Source organism: Chenopodium album, chromosome 12 (genome assembly GCF_948465745.1).
Source record: "Chenopodium album chromosome 12, dcCheAlbu1.1, whole genome shotgun sequence".
Classification (NCBI taxonomy): Eukaryota; Viridiplantae; Streptophyta; class Magnoliopsida; order Caryophyllales; family Amaranthaceae; genus Chenopodium; species Chenopodium album.
Genome location: NC_137845.1, coordinates 55,707,969 through 55,724,350, shown reverse-complemented (window position 1 = coordinate 55,724,350; position 16,382 = coordinate 55,707,969). Strand labels below are relative to the sequence as shown.

The 16,382-nt window shown below is 41.2% G+C and overlaps 1 protein-coding gene across 11 annotated transcripts; it reads right to left on the bottom strand.

The window, feature by feature from the left end:
* Nucleotides 1-743: 743 nt before the first annotated feature.
* On the bottom strand, nt 744-13,142 carry LOC145570680 (uncharacterized). Of its 11 annotated transcripts, none has more exons than XM_081629832.1 (8): nt 12,955-13,142; nt 12,596-12,778; nt 11,269-11,317; nt 10,356-10,972; nt 6,717-6,826; nt 6,132-6,534; nt 5,890-6,056; nt 4,391-5,802 (listed from the first exon to the last, which is right to left on the bottom strand). In XM_081629832.1, the coding sequence occupies exons 5-8, from the start codon at nt 6,810-6,812 to the stop codon at nt 5,044-5,046; spliced, it is 1,425 nt and encodes a 474-aa protein (XP_081485958.1). In that variant the 5' UTR covers nt 6,813-6,826; nt 10,356-10,972; nt 11,269-11,317; nt 12,596-12,778; nt 12,955-13,142; the 3' UTR covers nt 4,391-5,043. The 11 variants fall into 11 exon arrangements, 7 of the variants coding, with proteins under 7 accessions (XP_081485958.1, XP_081485961.1, XP_081485959.1 ...); XM_081629835.1 differs by having other exon boundaries at nt 10,356-10,413; XM_081629833.1 differs by having other exon boundaries at nt 10,356-10,402.
* Nucleotides 13,143-16,382: the final 3,240 nt, after the last annotated feature.

Sequence of the window (16,382 nt, the reverse complement as noted above, 5' to 3'; positions counted from 1 at the left end):
TCTCTTCTTCACCCTCCATCCTTCTTCCATATTCTCTCTTAAAAGCTATCTATTATTATGGTTATATTAACATTTATGTAGTAACAAAACAATTACTTGTGAATCTAGCACGATTATACTATAAGGTTGAACATTTTATTCTAAAAGTTCTACAAATTAGTTAACATCTCCATGATTGTCACAAAACCACATTTGTTAACAAATAATATTTACTGAAAGAATTAAAGTTTGTCCAAATCTTATTATCGATTTCTATTCCCTCTTTCTTCGTCAATCTAATTCTCTATTCCTTTAACTTTCATTTATGTTTTATAATTTTGAGCATTTTAGAAAGTTTCTATAAAGTATTTTCATCTCCTAGATTACACTCTAAAAAGTTTTTTCTCAAACTCTCTCTATCTCTTTCTTGATCTCTCTCTCCCTCTTATAAAGCTATAATTTCATTAATTTTATACTTAAAAAAGGGTTTGCACCAATGTGTCCTTTCCTAAATCTCTTTTTTAAATTCTACTTTCTAAAAACAAATTAAATATGATAAATTAAATATTTACCCACTCAACCCCTTCTTTCTTTGGTCATTCATCTCTCTCTGTCTCTAATGTATTTTGTAGCGAGGAATTCACAGTAGAATGAGCCTTTACCAAATTTACTCATTTCCTAGACTATCATAAGATTTTATCTGCATTGAATGCTTATATAAGCCAAAAGAGCATAAACAAACTTTGAATACTACTAACGACGAATAAACGAACGTCACTATCTCTGACATTAAGCCAAAATATGAAAAAATCAAGGCTAACAAACAAAGTTGTAAAACAATGAGTCATTTCTCTAACATAAGCCTATATAATATACTACATTAATAAAACAAATAATACTTTTAAGCCTTGAAAGATCTGATAAACCGACACAATTGGGTTTGCATTGATCCTTATACCATATGAGAAAGGCTTCAGGGGACCAATATATTATCAATGAATCCCTTATTGCAAAAGCAAAAGATTTCTGCAAAAAAATCAAGTGAAGCAAAATCAAATTGTAACAAATAAGGTCAACAAACATGCATATAATAATAAAACTCCAGTGAACAACAAAAAAGTGAACAAATTGAATAAAAAAGATTTTTCTGTTATGAACTAATGGAATTGAATCGGAACAATCCCAAAAATATGAATTAATTATGCTTGGTTACCAATGTCAAATCTAGCAAAAAACCAAAGTGTTTAGGGTAAAAAATACCCCAGGTACGTGGCCCAATAAACAGGTGACACGTGGCCCTATGAGAATGTGACACGTGTCCACTTGTCATAGTGACACATGTCAAGCCATCTCTAAATGCCCCAATGCTAAAATCAGAAAGAGAAAAGGGCCCTGATGACCTCAGGCCCAAATCCCGAGAAAACCTTGAATGCCGTAAAACGGCACCCCTTACGACACGTGGCGACTTCTGATTGCGCAGCCAATCATGTCACGAAATTCTAGGGTATAAACCCTAGAGGGGTACATGTTCTCACCCCTATAAATACCCCAATCATTTATGATGCGGGGGGATTTTTGGGCGACATAACATAAATATAGAGCATTAAAAAGCTCCAACTTCTCTCTACTTTCTCTCTCTAGCCTTTTCCGTTTCCGTTCACTAACTTGAGCGTCGGAGGCGAATATTCCGTACACCGGAATATTCGTTATTTTGCAGGTGTCCGAGTCTCATTGCCAGCAGAGCGTGACCAGTATCCGAGGGAATCACAAAAAACCCCGAAACATTTGGCGCCGTCTGTGGGGATACTCGTCCGTTATGGCAATGGACGGTCAGGCACCTAATTCTGGACCTCGTCCAGGCGAAGATGGATATGTAGAGGACATACATACTACCATACACTCAAGCAATCCTTTGACCGCCTCATTTGAAGAGGCCGAACAACCTTCCCCGGCTGCTTTAATGGCCGAGCTGACTAAGCTCCGCAAGGAGTTAGCGGCTGTCCAGCAAAAAGGGGGAGGAAGTATCTCTAAGAAAGCCAACAACAAGACCAATGCAACCGATGCTGGTAATACCCCATTCCGTCGTCCGCACGGAAGGTCTCCCCGAGTCCCTCGGACCAATTTCTCTGACCTGCTGGCTAAAACACAGTCGGCTGGGGGGAAGGGCAGACAGCCAAAAAGAGTAGAGGCTGAACCGTCCCAGCGTTTTAAGGATGCAAGGGACTACATTCGGCACAAACAAAGGGAGAGGGCCGCATACTCTGACACGGCCTCTACCCCAACCATGCCGGAGGGAGTCTCCAACCAATCTTTCTCCCAATACACCAACACGGCTGCTTCTAGCAAGAGTCATACTATTACTCCCCGACCAATTCAGCCGTTGCCATATCAGCCCCCTCAGGTACTCAATGGGTGGATGCAACCAACTCCCCAAGTTTTTGGGCAAAATGGGCCGTATGGTCAGATGTGTAAAGCGGCCGGGGCAACCAAAATTGAAGTATGCTCGGACTCCCGGCTAATAGTCCATCAGGTCAATGGTGGCTTTGAGGCCAGGGAGCCGGCCATGATGAAGTACATGCAGCTAGTTAAGAATGAGGCCGAAGGCCTAGAGCTTTTCTCCCTCAAGCAAGTTCCCCGTTCAGAGAATCATCAAGCGGACGCCCTCTCCAAATTGGCTTCCTCGGCATCATGTGATACTCCAAGATCAGTGTTTTGGGAAGTAAAGGAAAAAAGGAGCATTGATGCCGAGCCCGTTCATATAATAGATAGAAGTTCAACCTGGATGGACGGAATTATTTCCTACTTAAGGGATGGAATACTTCCGGACGATCCGAAAGAGAGTTGGCTATTGAAGAGGAAGGCGGCCTGGTTTGAGATGAAGGATGGGGAGCTATTCAAAAGAGCCTTTGTGAAGCCTTACCTTAAATGTATATCTCCCGAAAGAGGGCATGATGTGTTGGATGATCTTCATCAGGGGCATTGTGGTTCGCATATTGGAGGCCGAGCCTTAGCTGAAAAGGCGACACAGTTGGGATATTACTGGCCGAGCCTAAAGTCGGACGCCATGAAAATGGTGAAAAAATGTGACAAGTGCCAGAGATTTTCAACCCTTATTCATCGTCCAGCAAATAGTCTATCAGCCATCAGTAGTCCACTTCCCTTTGCCAAATGGGGCATGGACATTTTGGGACCGTATACTCCTGCATCCGGCCAGAGACGGTATGTATTGGTGGCAGTAGACTACTTCACCAAATGGGTTGAAGCTGAGGCCGTCCGGGGCATTAAATGGACGGATGTGTCAGCCTTCATTTGGAAAAGCATTATCACTCGGTATGGGGTGCCTCAGTCAATGGTGTTCGACAATGGACCCCAATTTGAGACACGTCAACTCAAAGAATGGCTGGGAGACCAAGGCATTACCCATTGCTTTGCCTCGGTCGGGCGACCGCAAGCCAATGGTCAAGTGGAGGCCTATAACAAGTTGATTGCAAATGGGATCAAGCGCAAGCTTGAAAAGGCAGGCGGCCTATGGGCAGACGAGTTGGTCAATGTGCTATGGTCCATACGGACAACAGCAAAGAGTTCTACAGGGGAGACTCCATTCTTTTTGGTCTATGGAGCTGAGGCCGTACTCCCAATTGAAATGTATGAGCCCACTTTGCGGGTAATGCTTTATGATGAATCGGCCAATTGGGAGGCCATGAAGACCGCCCTAGATTTCCTTCCGGAAGCTAGGGGCAATGCGGCGCTTAGGCATGAAATTTATCGCTTAAGGATGACAAGGGCATATAACCGCCGAGTGTCTAAGCGGCCGCTCAAGATGGGGGATCTAGTGTTGAGAAAAATGGAAGCTGTTGGCCGTGCCAATGAGGACGGCAAGTTGACTCCAAACTGGGAGGGACCGTACAGAATCAGGGAAGAAGTTCGAGACGGCACATATCGCCTTGAGGCAATTGATGGCCGACAGATCCCACGGACATGGAACACTGATAACCTGAAGAAGTATCATGTTTGAGCTTAGTTTCTTTAAGTACTTAGCCAAAAAGCTGTTTATACAGCTAGGTCTACTGACCGAGCCTTGTAATTAAAGCCGTACGGCCACAACAATGTACTTTTGACAAAAATTAATGAAGTCAGGCATTGTTGAATTGTTTGTTGTCTTTATGATTAAAGGCCGAGTTAATAAGGAAGCAAGGTTGCTTCCAATATAGTAACACGGCCTACCATTCTTTTTAAAGGCCGAGTTAATAAGGAAGCAAGGTTGCTTCCAACATAGTAACACGGCCCACCATTCTTTTTGAATGGCCGAGTTAAAAAGGAAGCAAGGTTGCTCCCAATATAGCAACTCGGCCACACACAAAAAAAAAAAAAAAAAAAAAAAAAAAAAAAAAAAACTGATTTAATTCGGAGATCAACGCGTCCGCCAAAATCTGGGCGGACGATTGAGGCAAGGTATCCCGAACTTGTGTAGAGAACAAGTGTCCTTTACAAATAGGGCAAGGGCATACCTAGGCATTTAGCCCGGCCAATCAAGGAATCTCTGAGTTGAGATAATACTCAGGATTTCTAGGGTACGTCCGAGCGATAGATTCAACGGATTACTCGTACAATGATAGCCGAACGGCCAATTAAATTAATTCGGTGCTTCACCTAGCCCAAGGGCAATCATTACTATGATTTGATTAACTTGCTAGCCGTCATGCCCTTTTAAGGCATAAAAACTACCAAGTTAATCAAACCACTTAAAGAATGGACTAGGCGAACACCGAATAAAGGGGCATACCCCTAGGAACGTACGAAAAGGCATAATACTGAGACGTACGGAAAACTTGCAAAAAGCATAAAATTTGCAAAAAATTGCTAAGTATGAAACAGAAGAGCCGCCAAAAGGCGGACAAAACTTTCATTAATAAGACCACACAAAGGCGGCCGAAATGTTTACATAACCGCTTATACAGGCGGCCTCAGAAGAGGAACAAAAAAAAAGATACAAAATAAACTAAGTACATAGTAAGCTGAAAGGAAAAGGAAAGCTGAACAGACGGCTGCTGGAGGACCTGAGCTCTACTTAGCCGTATTATCTGTGGCAGGCTCCTCCGCTGTTTTCGCGTCCTTGGCCGGGGCATCCTTTTCGGCCGCCTCCTCCTCCTCCTCATCCCTTTCCCCTCCAGACTCAGGGGAAGTAACTACTAGGTCTGGAGGAGGCATGCCGGCCTTCCTTGCCTCTTCTTTAAGGCAGACGTACTGAAGCCGCTTCTTGAAGCGTTCCTCGTAATAGGCGGCTTCACCTGCGTCCACCATCAAGTTGAAGGCATCAAAGAAGTATGCCTTAAGCCTGTCTTCAGCATTTTGCTCGATGCGGATGACTTCTTCAACGCTGATCGGCCGAGGAGTTTTAAGTTGCTCCTCATAGTCCGCAAGGGACTTCTTTAGGGTTTCCACCTCGGCCCTCAGTGCGTCCGCCTCATCTAGCGCAGACTTAAGGTTGGCTTGTGCCATCTTCAGCTCGCTCTTCAGGGCCTCGGACGCCTCGAAGCCCAACCTCCATTTTTCCTTTTCCAGGACGGCCTCGTCCCTTTCAACCCTCATGGCCTCCCTGGCCAAGGACTCCTGTTCGAGTGCCTGGCCCAGTTTGACCAGGTCCTCTGTTTGCCGCGCCGCTTTGTCAGACAGCGCGGTTATTTGGGTCTCAAAGTGTACCCTTTGGACGGCGGCCGTCCCAGTTACAGCGTCCTCGGCTTTCCTGATTTCAATCCAAGCGTTCTTCAACCGTTCGTTCTCCTTGTCCTTCCAATCTAGGAAGGCGTTCAAACGGAGGAAGAGCTGCGGACAGAAGGAAGAAACTTAGTCAAAAATATAAAAAGTTGGCTAAGTGTTGGAAAGCAAAAACATAGGGAGATAGAAGTATACCTCGGCGCTGCAGTTCAGCATGGGGCCGAGGAAGCCTTCGTTGATCCCCCGCAGCTTATCACGCTGCGCTTGTGGGACCGCGCGAACCATGGCCTCGCGCATGGCCTTCCTGTCCGCGCCAGTCAGTGACTGGCCGGGTACCTTCAACTGCATCTCCTCTGATATATCTGCGGACGACCGTGTAAGAAAAGTTAGCTGAATTTTACATCAGACTTATAAAAAGTGAGAAAAAGATGGCTAACCAGTGGAGAAGGTTGGAGGAGAAAGATTGGCGGGAGGAGGCGGTAAAGGAGCTTCCTCCTCCTCCGGACGGCTCCCTTCAGCGTCGCTGGACGGCGGGTTGACCAGCACCGTCCCGATCCAGCGACCGGTCATTTGTTCTGGGGTTAACCTATCCCCACCGTCCGAAGGGACGGACTCCTCACGGACCTGACCAGCAACAGGTTCCGTGGGCTTGGAGGCCCCGCTTTGTGTCAGCCGGGGTTGTTCTCCTTTAGACTGCGTTGTAGCAGTCTGCGACTTTGCCATGGCCGCTGCTTGAGAAGACGTCTTGGAAGCAACCGTCTTTCTCCTCTTGGATGCGTTCGCATCAGGAGTGGACGTGGCCGGCTGCTTCCGCCTGGCCTTCGGGGTGGAAGAGGAGGTCTGCAAAAACACCAAGTTAGAACAATTTGATGGCGTCCGTGCGATTTGGGAAAGGAGCTCCCTGCCAGCAGGCATGAACGGACATAAAGCGTCCGTGCAAACTCAGGAAGTAGGCTCCTTCCAATATAGCAGAACGGACGCATTAAGAAATGAGAAATTCAAAAAATAAGCTAAGTGTTTACCTCTTTGAGTTGCTCGTACATCTTGAAGCGAGCCTTGTATCTGGCCAAGTCCACCTCGGACATCTCAACCTCCGCTTTTTGGGCCGAGTCAAGCATAGCGTACGCCTCCGCTGCAAAAACAGAAAGCAAAAGTGTTAGAATATTTTTCTGAAGAATTCTATGTGCGTACAGAAAAGTTTATATATCTAGGTGCCCACCTTGGGGCATGTTCTGGTACAGGCCGTACGCAGACATGAAGATAGGGTCCCTAAGCCAATTGGCAAGTGGAACCCAATGGCTAGGAACCCGTTCAGTTTTGTTGCCCCGCCTGACTCGATTAACTTTGAAGTACTCGAGCTGGTGTTCGTGGCTTGGGTGGATGGGCGGCTTGTCAGGCTTGAGGTCTCCGCGTCCGAGTTGAATAGGCTCTGGACGGCACCTGTTCATGCGGAGGTTGAACTCCGCGTCCTGAGTTTTGATACGGTAGAAACGGTGCTTCCAGTCCCTCCACTTACTGACACGGTCGACCACGACCATGTAATCCCTGGTTGCACTCAAGATAAGCCAACCATCCACCTCCTTTTCCAGCCGAGTGAGTGAGTGCATCTCACAAAAGACCGCAAAGTCTGGTGTAAATTTCTTAGCGATGCACGTCACTAAGTACCCAAAGATGTTTAACCAACTGTTTGGCGTCAGTTGGAAGAGGCCGATGTCATACTCGTCCAGGACAGTCCGGACGAATGGGTGAAGAGGGAAGCGGAGCCCCACATCAAAGGCGGCCCGGTAAACGCAAAACGCTCGTTTGCGCGGCTTCTCCTCATCCCAGATAGCCACAGCAATGGCCTTCCTGGGGACTTGAATTTCGAATCCCTCCCCCAAATGGAGGGACTCCTTATACTTCTCAAAATCCTTCTTTAAAAACTTTAGGGCTGTCTCCCCAACCGTACAGGCGTACGGGTCCCTAAAGTTATCAATGTTGGCGACGGTCTCTTCGGCCGCCTCCTCGCCCTCGGCCGTCTCACCCACGGCCTCTTTTTCAACTTCCTCCTCTTCCACTTGGTGAGAAGGGGCACTCCCAAACTCTGAAGACAGCACTCTGTCCAAATCTGCTGCCTCGGCCGAGCTTCGGCCCCTTGAGCTTGGAACGCCCATTGAAGAAGGAACGTCCTCCTCGACCATTGGACGCTTGCCTTTATCCTTGGCAGCGTCCGCCCCATTTCCCGAAGGAGGGGCGTTGCGAATAGGCAGAGCGGACGGTTCACGGATTGGGATTCCTGTTAAGGGTCTGTCCGCCCCACCCCGTTGAGGCCGAGGTTGAGAAGAAGGGACGGACGAACCAGAAGCGTCCGCCCCAGGATTGGAAGGGTTGTCCATACAGGCTACCAGTTCAGCCCCATCCATGACTGAATTGGCAAATTGAGGGAACCTAAGTTCCGGAGCGGGTGCGGACGAGGCGCCTTCAGCTCTAAGGCGTTCCTCGAAGGAAAAAGTGACCTCCACGGCCAAGTGATGAGAGCCAGTGGAGGCGGTCGTTGTTTGGGCGGTGGAGTCAGTCTCCACCATTGTACTTGGATCACTAGGGTCATAAGGGACCCTAGGACGAACCAGACTTCCGTCTGGGTTCCTGGCCGCGTGAAGCTCACGCGTACGCATGGTTCTCGCCATTGCCTGTTGGGACAGAGAAGAATAAGTGGGGGTGAGTATGTACGCATCAGACATAGACTCACTCCAGGGAGGAGACAACTCTTCTCCGTCCACTCTAGATTCCTCAGTCCCAGGCGAACGGCCGGCCTCATGAGAAGAGTCGGACGAAGCCGAGTATGGATCCAGAATTGAAGTAAAAGAAAAAGAAAACAAGTAAAAGAGAAAATGTGGACGGCCTACCTCTGTACGTTCTGAAAGTTCTGAAGGTGGTGGTGAAGTTCTTGAAGATTGACCGGAAAACTCAAAAATGCCCGGCAAACTCAAACTCACGGCGGCGCTCTTGAAGATTAAGGGAAAAGTAACTTTCTCTCACTAGAACGCTCTGACTTCTCTCTAGAATTCACAATTGGGTAAAGTGTGAAAATGAGAATTCACCTCCCATATTTATAGAGTGAATTCATGGGGGCAAAATAGTAAAACCGTCTTTCCCGCCTAAACATTCAAACGGTAATTTCTTGAGAAATTACTCGAAGAAAGGGCCAGGACGACGTTAGGGTTCTGTTAACTTGTGAAAGAGACCAGACGAACAATTAACACCTTCAGCACTTAGTCTCCAAAAATTGAGAAAATCTAAGAGGAAAATCGTCCGCCCAGTTCTCAGACGTACAAAGCATGATTAGAAAGCCAGGAAGTACATCTGAAATCACGGAAGCCCAGATTACCCCAACGAAGATATATGGCCGTTCTGGGTGGTTAGGAGATAAGCTCCTCCCAGAGTACCAGAACGTCCAGTCCCATTAAAGTGGCCGTTCTGGTCAGTTAGGAGATCAACTCCTCCCAGAATACCAGAACGTCCAGTCCCATTAAAGTGGCCGTTCTGGTCAGTTAGGAGATCAACTCCTCCCAGAGTACCAGAACGTCCAGTCCCATTAAAGTGGCCGTTCTGGTCAGTTAGGAGATCGACTCCTCCTAGAGTACCAGGACGTCCAGAGTGCAAGATCAGAGGAGGCGGCCAGTAAGTGTACGAGCCACCCCCTCTGAGGGGCAAATGTTTAGGGTAAAAAATACCCCAGGTACGTGGCCCAATAAACAGGTGACACGTGGCCCTATGAGAATGTGACACGTGTCCACTTGTCATAGTGACACATGTCAAGCCATCTCTAAATGCCCCAATGCTAAATCAGAAAGAGAAAAGGGCCCTGATGACCTCAGGCCCAAATCCCGAGAAAACCTTGAATGCCGTAAAACGGCACCCCTTACGACACGTGGCGACTTCTGATTGCGCAGCCAATCATGTCACGAAATTCTAGGGTATAAACCCTAGAGGGGTACATGTTCTCACCCCTATAAATACCCCAATCATTTATGATGCGGGGGGATTTTTGGGCGACATAACATAAATATAGAGCATTAAAAAGCTCCAACTTCTCTCTACTTTCTCTCTCTAGCCTTTTCCGTTTCCGTTCACTAACTTGAGCGTCGGAGGCGAATATTCCGTACACCGGAATATTCGTTATTTTGCAGGTGTCCGAGTCTCATTGCCAGCAGAGCGTGACCAGTATCCGAGGGAATCACAAAAAACCCCGAAACACAAAGCATTTAATAAGATAAGTAAGCATGTCAATTGAATAGCCTATTAAATAGTGATACTTGAGCAATGTTAAATAGCAAAGAATGAATCAAATTTAATAAAGGGGAAAACACATTAACCCAAAAGTACAGTACTAACTTTGTGAGAGAGAGGGAAGAGATTAATTCGAGATATTTAGAAAAGGAAACAACCAGCAATATAGCTCATTATTTCGAGATTAGCCATGATTTGAAAAAATAAGCTACTACACCAAATAATTACATCAAGTAGTTGAATATTAGAACGAAATTGAGTAACTATAACCAATAGTTAAATAATCCACCTTAGAAGAATCCTGGATTGATTATACTTACAATTAAATTAACTACAAACCCAAAATTGTGAAAATGATATTAGATGATTAACAAAAAATAAAGATATATTACCTCAAAGCCGCTTCGAGAAAAAGCTCAGAAGCCGCTTCAATGGAAAACTGAGAAACCGCTTCAATTGGAGGAATATTGTCAATCATAAATCAATCAAATTCAACCCAAATAAAACCACCACACAATCGAAGAAGACACTAAAATTCAACCGAAAAAACGAATAGAAAAAATAACATGAGCTCGGAAATTAAATGGCATAACAGTGGGGAGGCTCACCGCTTTATTAAGTTGTAAAAACACGGAACAGACCAACAACCGCTAGTTGAATGACCTCCCATTTTCCAAATAAATGGCATAATGGAAAAGCATACTGCTTTATATGGATGCATAAGTACAAAAAATATCCAAGACCAGTGAAACAACCAGCCACAATGCACCAAATTTTGAATTTAAAAAACAAAATGAAAAACAAAACTAAAAAGAGGTTGCAGTCGTACCATTTTGTGTTCACATTCATGGAATATATAAAAAGAATAGTTCTTGAACAACCAATATCAAAGTTGCAATTTAAGAATCAACATAAACAAGGAAACTATGAGGGGGGAACAAAACACATTATTACATGTACATAACGCACGAAAATTTTTTGCAATCTTTGGAGCTGCATCAATAAAGAGCTGTAGAAACAAAGCATTAACATCTATAAGTTTCAATAAAAGGTATAAAGAGAAAAAATATTGCAGGAAGCCATAAGCTCAAAATGTATCTCAAGAGCATCAAAGGAAACATGAAGTAAATAGACAACAGGGACATAGTCAGACATCAATAGAATACAACCATAACACCACCCCCTGTCAGCATTCAATTATGTTTACATGCAAAATAATACCTCAAAAATCATCCTTTCATATGGATCTCCATCAATAGACACATCCAAAAAAACAAATGGGTTTTTCTTCTTGGCCATATTTACCTCTTAGTGCCTAAAAGTCAAGCCAGCTTTCCTGTATTCTGTTGCAAAACTGCAAAAGAGATAAAAACTCAAGAATTACAAAACCAAAGACAGAAAATTTGAGCAACCTGGCGGATTAAAGAATCTCCTAGACTAATTAAACAATAACAATATTGTAGCATATACACAAGAATATTCAACAAAGCAAAACAAAAAATGGCAAATATAATGCCAGCTTTCACCAATTGGATTCTAAGTTTTAATACTCTTAAGTATCTGATACATAAGAAGTTTCATTCCCAGAACTCATAGGAAAGCTTTATAGAGCAAAACAGAAAAAAAAGGCGAACTGAGAATATAACAAAAGCCACAAAATTATAAGCTATTGACAAATGAAGCAGAAAGGCAAAATGTATGAATATTGACACAACTTAGATTTCCCTTGGACTCTCAATGTTACACTAAGCAAGACAAATTCTTAATGGAAAGAAAAAAAACAAACGATTTTCTACCTAACGACACTTGGGGAAACCGTTAGAAAACAATATTACAGTATTACTTGAGATACTTACTTGCATGCTACAAAGTAATGTAATTCTACAATGAGAAAGTAAGTTAGAAACAAGTTAAACTCGGCAAGACAAATGCTTAATTGAAAACAACATAACAATTCTCTACTTAACAGCACTTAGGGAAACCATTTGACAACAACAGCATAACTTGAGATACATGCATGCATGCTAAAAGTGATGTGATTTTACAATGAGAAAGCAACACCGAGCACCAACTACCAAACTAAAAATGTCAAATTGTCTTCCTCTACCTTCAATACTACACAATGTGTGCCCATACATTCGCATTTTAACTCGTTTGTGAATGGAAAAGTAAGCAAATTTTGCTCTAATGACACAGTCAAAAACCAGAATGAGACTCAGAATTTTGCCGTCCAGTCCAAACAATTACGAGTTGATCCGTTAGACCGCAAACACACCAAATTGAACCAAAAATATCAGAGAATTACAATTCCAGCTCATGAACACAACAGAAACCAACCACGAAATCTACAATTTGAACCCAACATCATACAAAAACCCCTATAAATAAAAAAAGTTACACCTATGCTACAAAAAAAAAAAAAATAGGCAAGCAAAAACATACGCATACCCTTAAAAATTCGGGAAAACAATCGAACAAATAAACCCAAAAAATCGACAACAAATCGATCAAATAAACCCCATTAAAAACGAAACGAAACATCACATACATAAATGAAAAATAATAGAAAGAACCCAATCATTGAATAAAGTATAAACTAAAATTGAGATATGTGTATACAAACAGGCATTACCAACATCGAATTTTCTGGATGACACAACAGAAGCTTCTGATTGACCCAATTTCTGCCGTTTCACATAAACTCCATCAGATCCATTATCTGTCCCAGCATCATCTTCGTCATTATCTTCACTCAACTTTACAGAAGGAACCACAAGTTTTGATTTTTGTTTCAAGCTAAATGCAAGCTTGCCACCTGAAGGAGCCGAAGTAGTTTTCCTCTGATTATTATGTTTAGTTTCCGATCCAATTTTAATACTACTGGTAATTGGAGTTGAGTACAACAGGAACATATATGCAAAAAATCTACAACAATCGAAAGTAAAGCCCAAAAATTTGAAACTAAATCGAGAAAGAGAAACGAGATCGAACCTGATGAATGTGACGATCGGAAAATCGTCTGAGAAGAATCGAAGCACCATCGTCGAAAGGGATGATCGTTGGTCTTGAGTTGCTGAAGTTTCTCTCTCCTAGTTTCCCCTAAATACTCGACCCTTTTTCCTTTTGAGATGAAAAGACAGAGGATGAAAGGAGGAAGAAGGTGAGGAAGTCGGTGAGAGAGTAAGGGCCAAGTAAAGTCAAGTCGGTGGGGAACAGCAGGCATCAACAAATAGGAATAAGGGGCAAAATTGGCAATTCATTAATTTTGGGGGCAAGGCTGTAATAGCACCACAAAGTACTATTCACAGCTAAAGTAAAATCTTTTGCATGTTTTATAATGGTTATAGATAATTCCGAATAATAGAATTAAATAAAGTGCTAGACATTATAATACCACCCAAGATCATATCAAGATTCAAAAAGAAAAACAGTTTCATGAAATAAACAATTCACCAAAACTTGGCAATATGATTCCACGATTATATTATACAGACCATACCTTTTACCTAATTTTTGAGCAAGATCGAGAGTCTTGGCTTCAGCAATAATAAGCGACCAAAGAGCTCTACCTCATTTAGTAGCTGCAAACACCCAACCTTCATCAGACAAGGACGCGTAGGTGTTGAGCTTCACAATCCCAGCAGGTGGAGCTCTCCACTTCTTCGCACTAAGCCTCGTCTTGGGGGTAGCAACAGTTTTGCATATGCAGAGGCATAGTGTCCGAACTCTTCTGCCAAGTGTGCAACCTTGTCCAGGATCATCTTGTGAGGAGTATCCTTGTTTTCAAACACTCTTTAGTTGCACACAAACCAAATACACTAGGCTAAGAAAACACCTCGTCGCACCATCTTGGCATCTAAATCCTTCCGGCCATCTACCTGGTTACACATCGAGCCTGCAGCCTCCCATTTTGTCATTGCTGAACATTTGTTCTCGACCCACAAATTTCTCACCTTGATGCAATAAAAAAGAGCATGACCCATGGACAACCCCATGGACAAGCTTTTACTTTAACATGTTTGTTTTACTTAAACACGTTTTAACTTTTACCAGCACTATTTACAAATTTCACTTTAATTGTTTTTATGAATTTTGATAAGTTGAGTATAATAATTCAATCTTTAAAATCATTTCAATATAAATTTAATTAATACTCTATATCGACTATTTATAACTATACTATGTATTATATTAATAAAAAATCGAGAAAGTACTTTGTATTATCCTAATAATTGCACTTTTACACTTATAATTGTTAATTAAATGTAACTACGATACATACTTTTAATAGTCTATATAAAATGAAAGTTACAAAATTACTTTTTTTTTTTTAAACAATACAAACTACTTCATATTACATTGTTTTCACGCTTTTCTTTCACTATGTTTTTCGCTGTATCACTAAATATATTTCTCAACTACGGAGTATCATTTTTCGAGTTTTTAATCTTTTTACCACTCATGTTGTCATACGTAGTTTAGTGTTTAATTTAAGTACCAAATACAAGGATCATTCCTACCTTTTAGAAAAATTTGAGACAACTCTTATTAATAGTGTTTGGACAATTACATTCTCTAAAATGTTAATTATTTACTTATTTGTCATTATTAATGCAATGTGAGGACATTTATACCTTTAAAAATATTTGCTTACATATTTTCCCTCATTAATTATGCCATCTACTAAACTTGTAACATAAGGACAAATTTAAAAAACTCCCCGAACATGGCTAGCCAATTAGCCATGGCGAGCGCGTTAATTTTATCAAGGTTTTTTTATTTTTTTATTTTTTATTTATTTTTTTATGATTTGGTCTAGATATGTTTAATCTAATATGATTCCTAGCACATTTTATCTAGTTTATAAATGCAAAGCCAATATCGATAAAATTGTCATGGGAATGGGTCGTGGATTGAGAACGAGATTAATTTAAAAATTGAGGAATTGGACTTGGAAATCTTCCTAATTCATGAAATTTATGCTCCCCAAAACTAAATAAAAAAAAAAAAAAAAGCTTGGACAGGCTCAAATTCAGGTCCACAAAATTATACTTTGTATTTTTATATTGTTCGTCAAACTTAAAAAATTGCGACTAAAAAATTCCGTTAACATATACGAAAAATGAAAATAAAAATAAAACAGTTAAGTGAAAGGAACGATTTGCCCAATTGGTGTTAAAATATAAATTAATTACAAAAATAGTGTTCACTTAAAAATATTTCTCAAAGTAGTGTTCATGTAGGTTCGGAAATTACAAAGCTAGGAATTAAAAAATAATGGCTAATATAATCCAAATATATATATATATATATGTATACCATTAAATTCTTTATGGTAATGTATATGAGTATATCTTTACGGAGTAGTACTTAATCCTATCCCTGACAAAGACTATTGGACACATTATAATGGACCGAAAGTTGTTGCTGAGGCTAGTCTCAAGCGTAGTCCCGGACGACCTCCTTCCCAAAGATTACAAAATGAGATGGATGAAGGTAATCGAGCAAAGGTGACATGTAGTGTTTGTCGACAAAGGGACACAATAAAAAAATTGTTCGTCAAGGTTAGCTAATTTTTTAAGATTATTAAATTTCTTATATGTATATATAGTTGTTCAAATGGAATTACTTTTCTTACTAATAATGTTGCATGTCTACTTTTTAACAAATCAAATGGAGTTTCAAACTCTACTTCTTGGCCAACATGACTCTTCAAATTTTCATTTGAAGCATGAGCACACATCTGTACTTTGAAGGTTGTTCGATCATCATCTCCAAATTCATAAAAAATGGTGCTAAATTGATTTTTTTATTTAGCTAGTATGACATGTTTTGAGCTATTTTGTAATAAAGTAATACCATCTCCAATCCAAATTGATATTGCATTGTAGAACTAGCAGTTGGTTTCAAGAATGGTGATTGAGTTCCCTTTGATAATTTAAATCCGTCTAAATAATGCATTATATATCATGTTATATATACGTTTTTTGACAAAGTTATGTCCATAACAAAAATGCTAGAAATTTTTAAACATTTATATTACTTCGAAATTCATAATCCATACTCTGGTCAAGATACTGTAAGCGTTAAAAATAAAGAATTTAATGGTATACATATATATATATTTGGATTGTATTAGCCATTAATTTTTACTTCCTAGCTTTGTAATTTCCGAACCTACATAAACACTACTTTGAGAAATATTTTTAAGTGAACACTATTTTAGTAATTAATTTATTTTTTAACACCAATAGGGCAAATCGTTCTAAGTGAAAGTCAAAAGAAATATTGATAGATTCTTAGTGTTTTAATTTGTAACATCAAAAGTTTTAATAAATTTTTAATATTTATAATATTGATGGTTGGATGTATGTATTGAAGGTTATGCAAGAAAAAACATACATATTATATTAATGTGG

Excerpts from the sequence above, each read along its gene's own strand:
- LOC145570680 (XM_081629831.1), bottom strand. The coding sequence starts at position 6,812 with ATGCTTGACTCGGCCCAAAAAGCGGAGGTTGAGATGTCCGAGGTGGAC. Across the intron at positions 6,057-6,131 it reads TCCTCCAACCTTCTCCACTG|ATATATCAGAGGAGATGCAG; the intron begins GTTAGCCATCTT and ends GGTCGTCCGCAG. Across the intron at positions 5,803-5,889 it reads TGCTGAACTGCAGCGCCGAG|CTCTTCCTCCGTTTGAACGC; the intron begins GTATACTTCTAT and ends TTCTGTCCGCAG.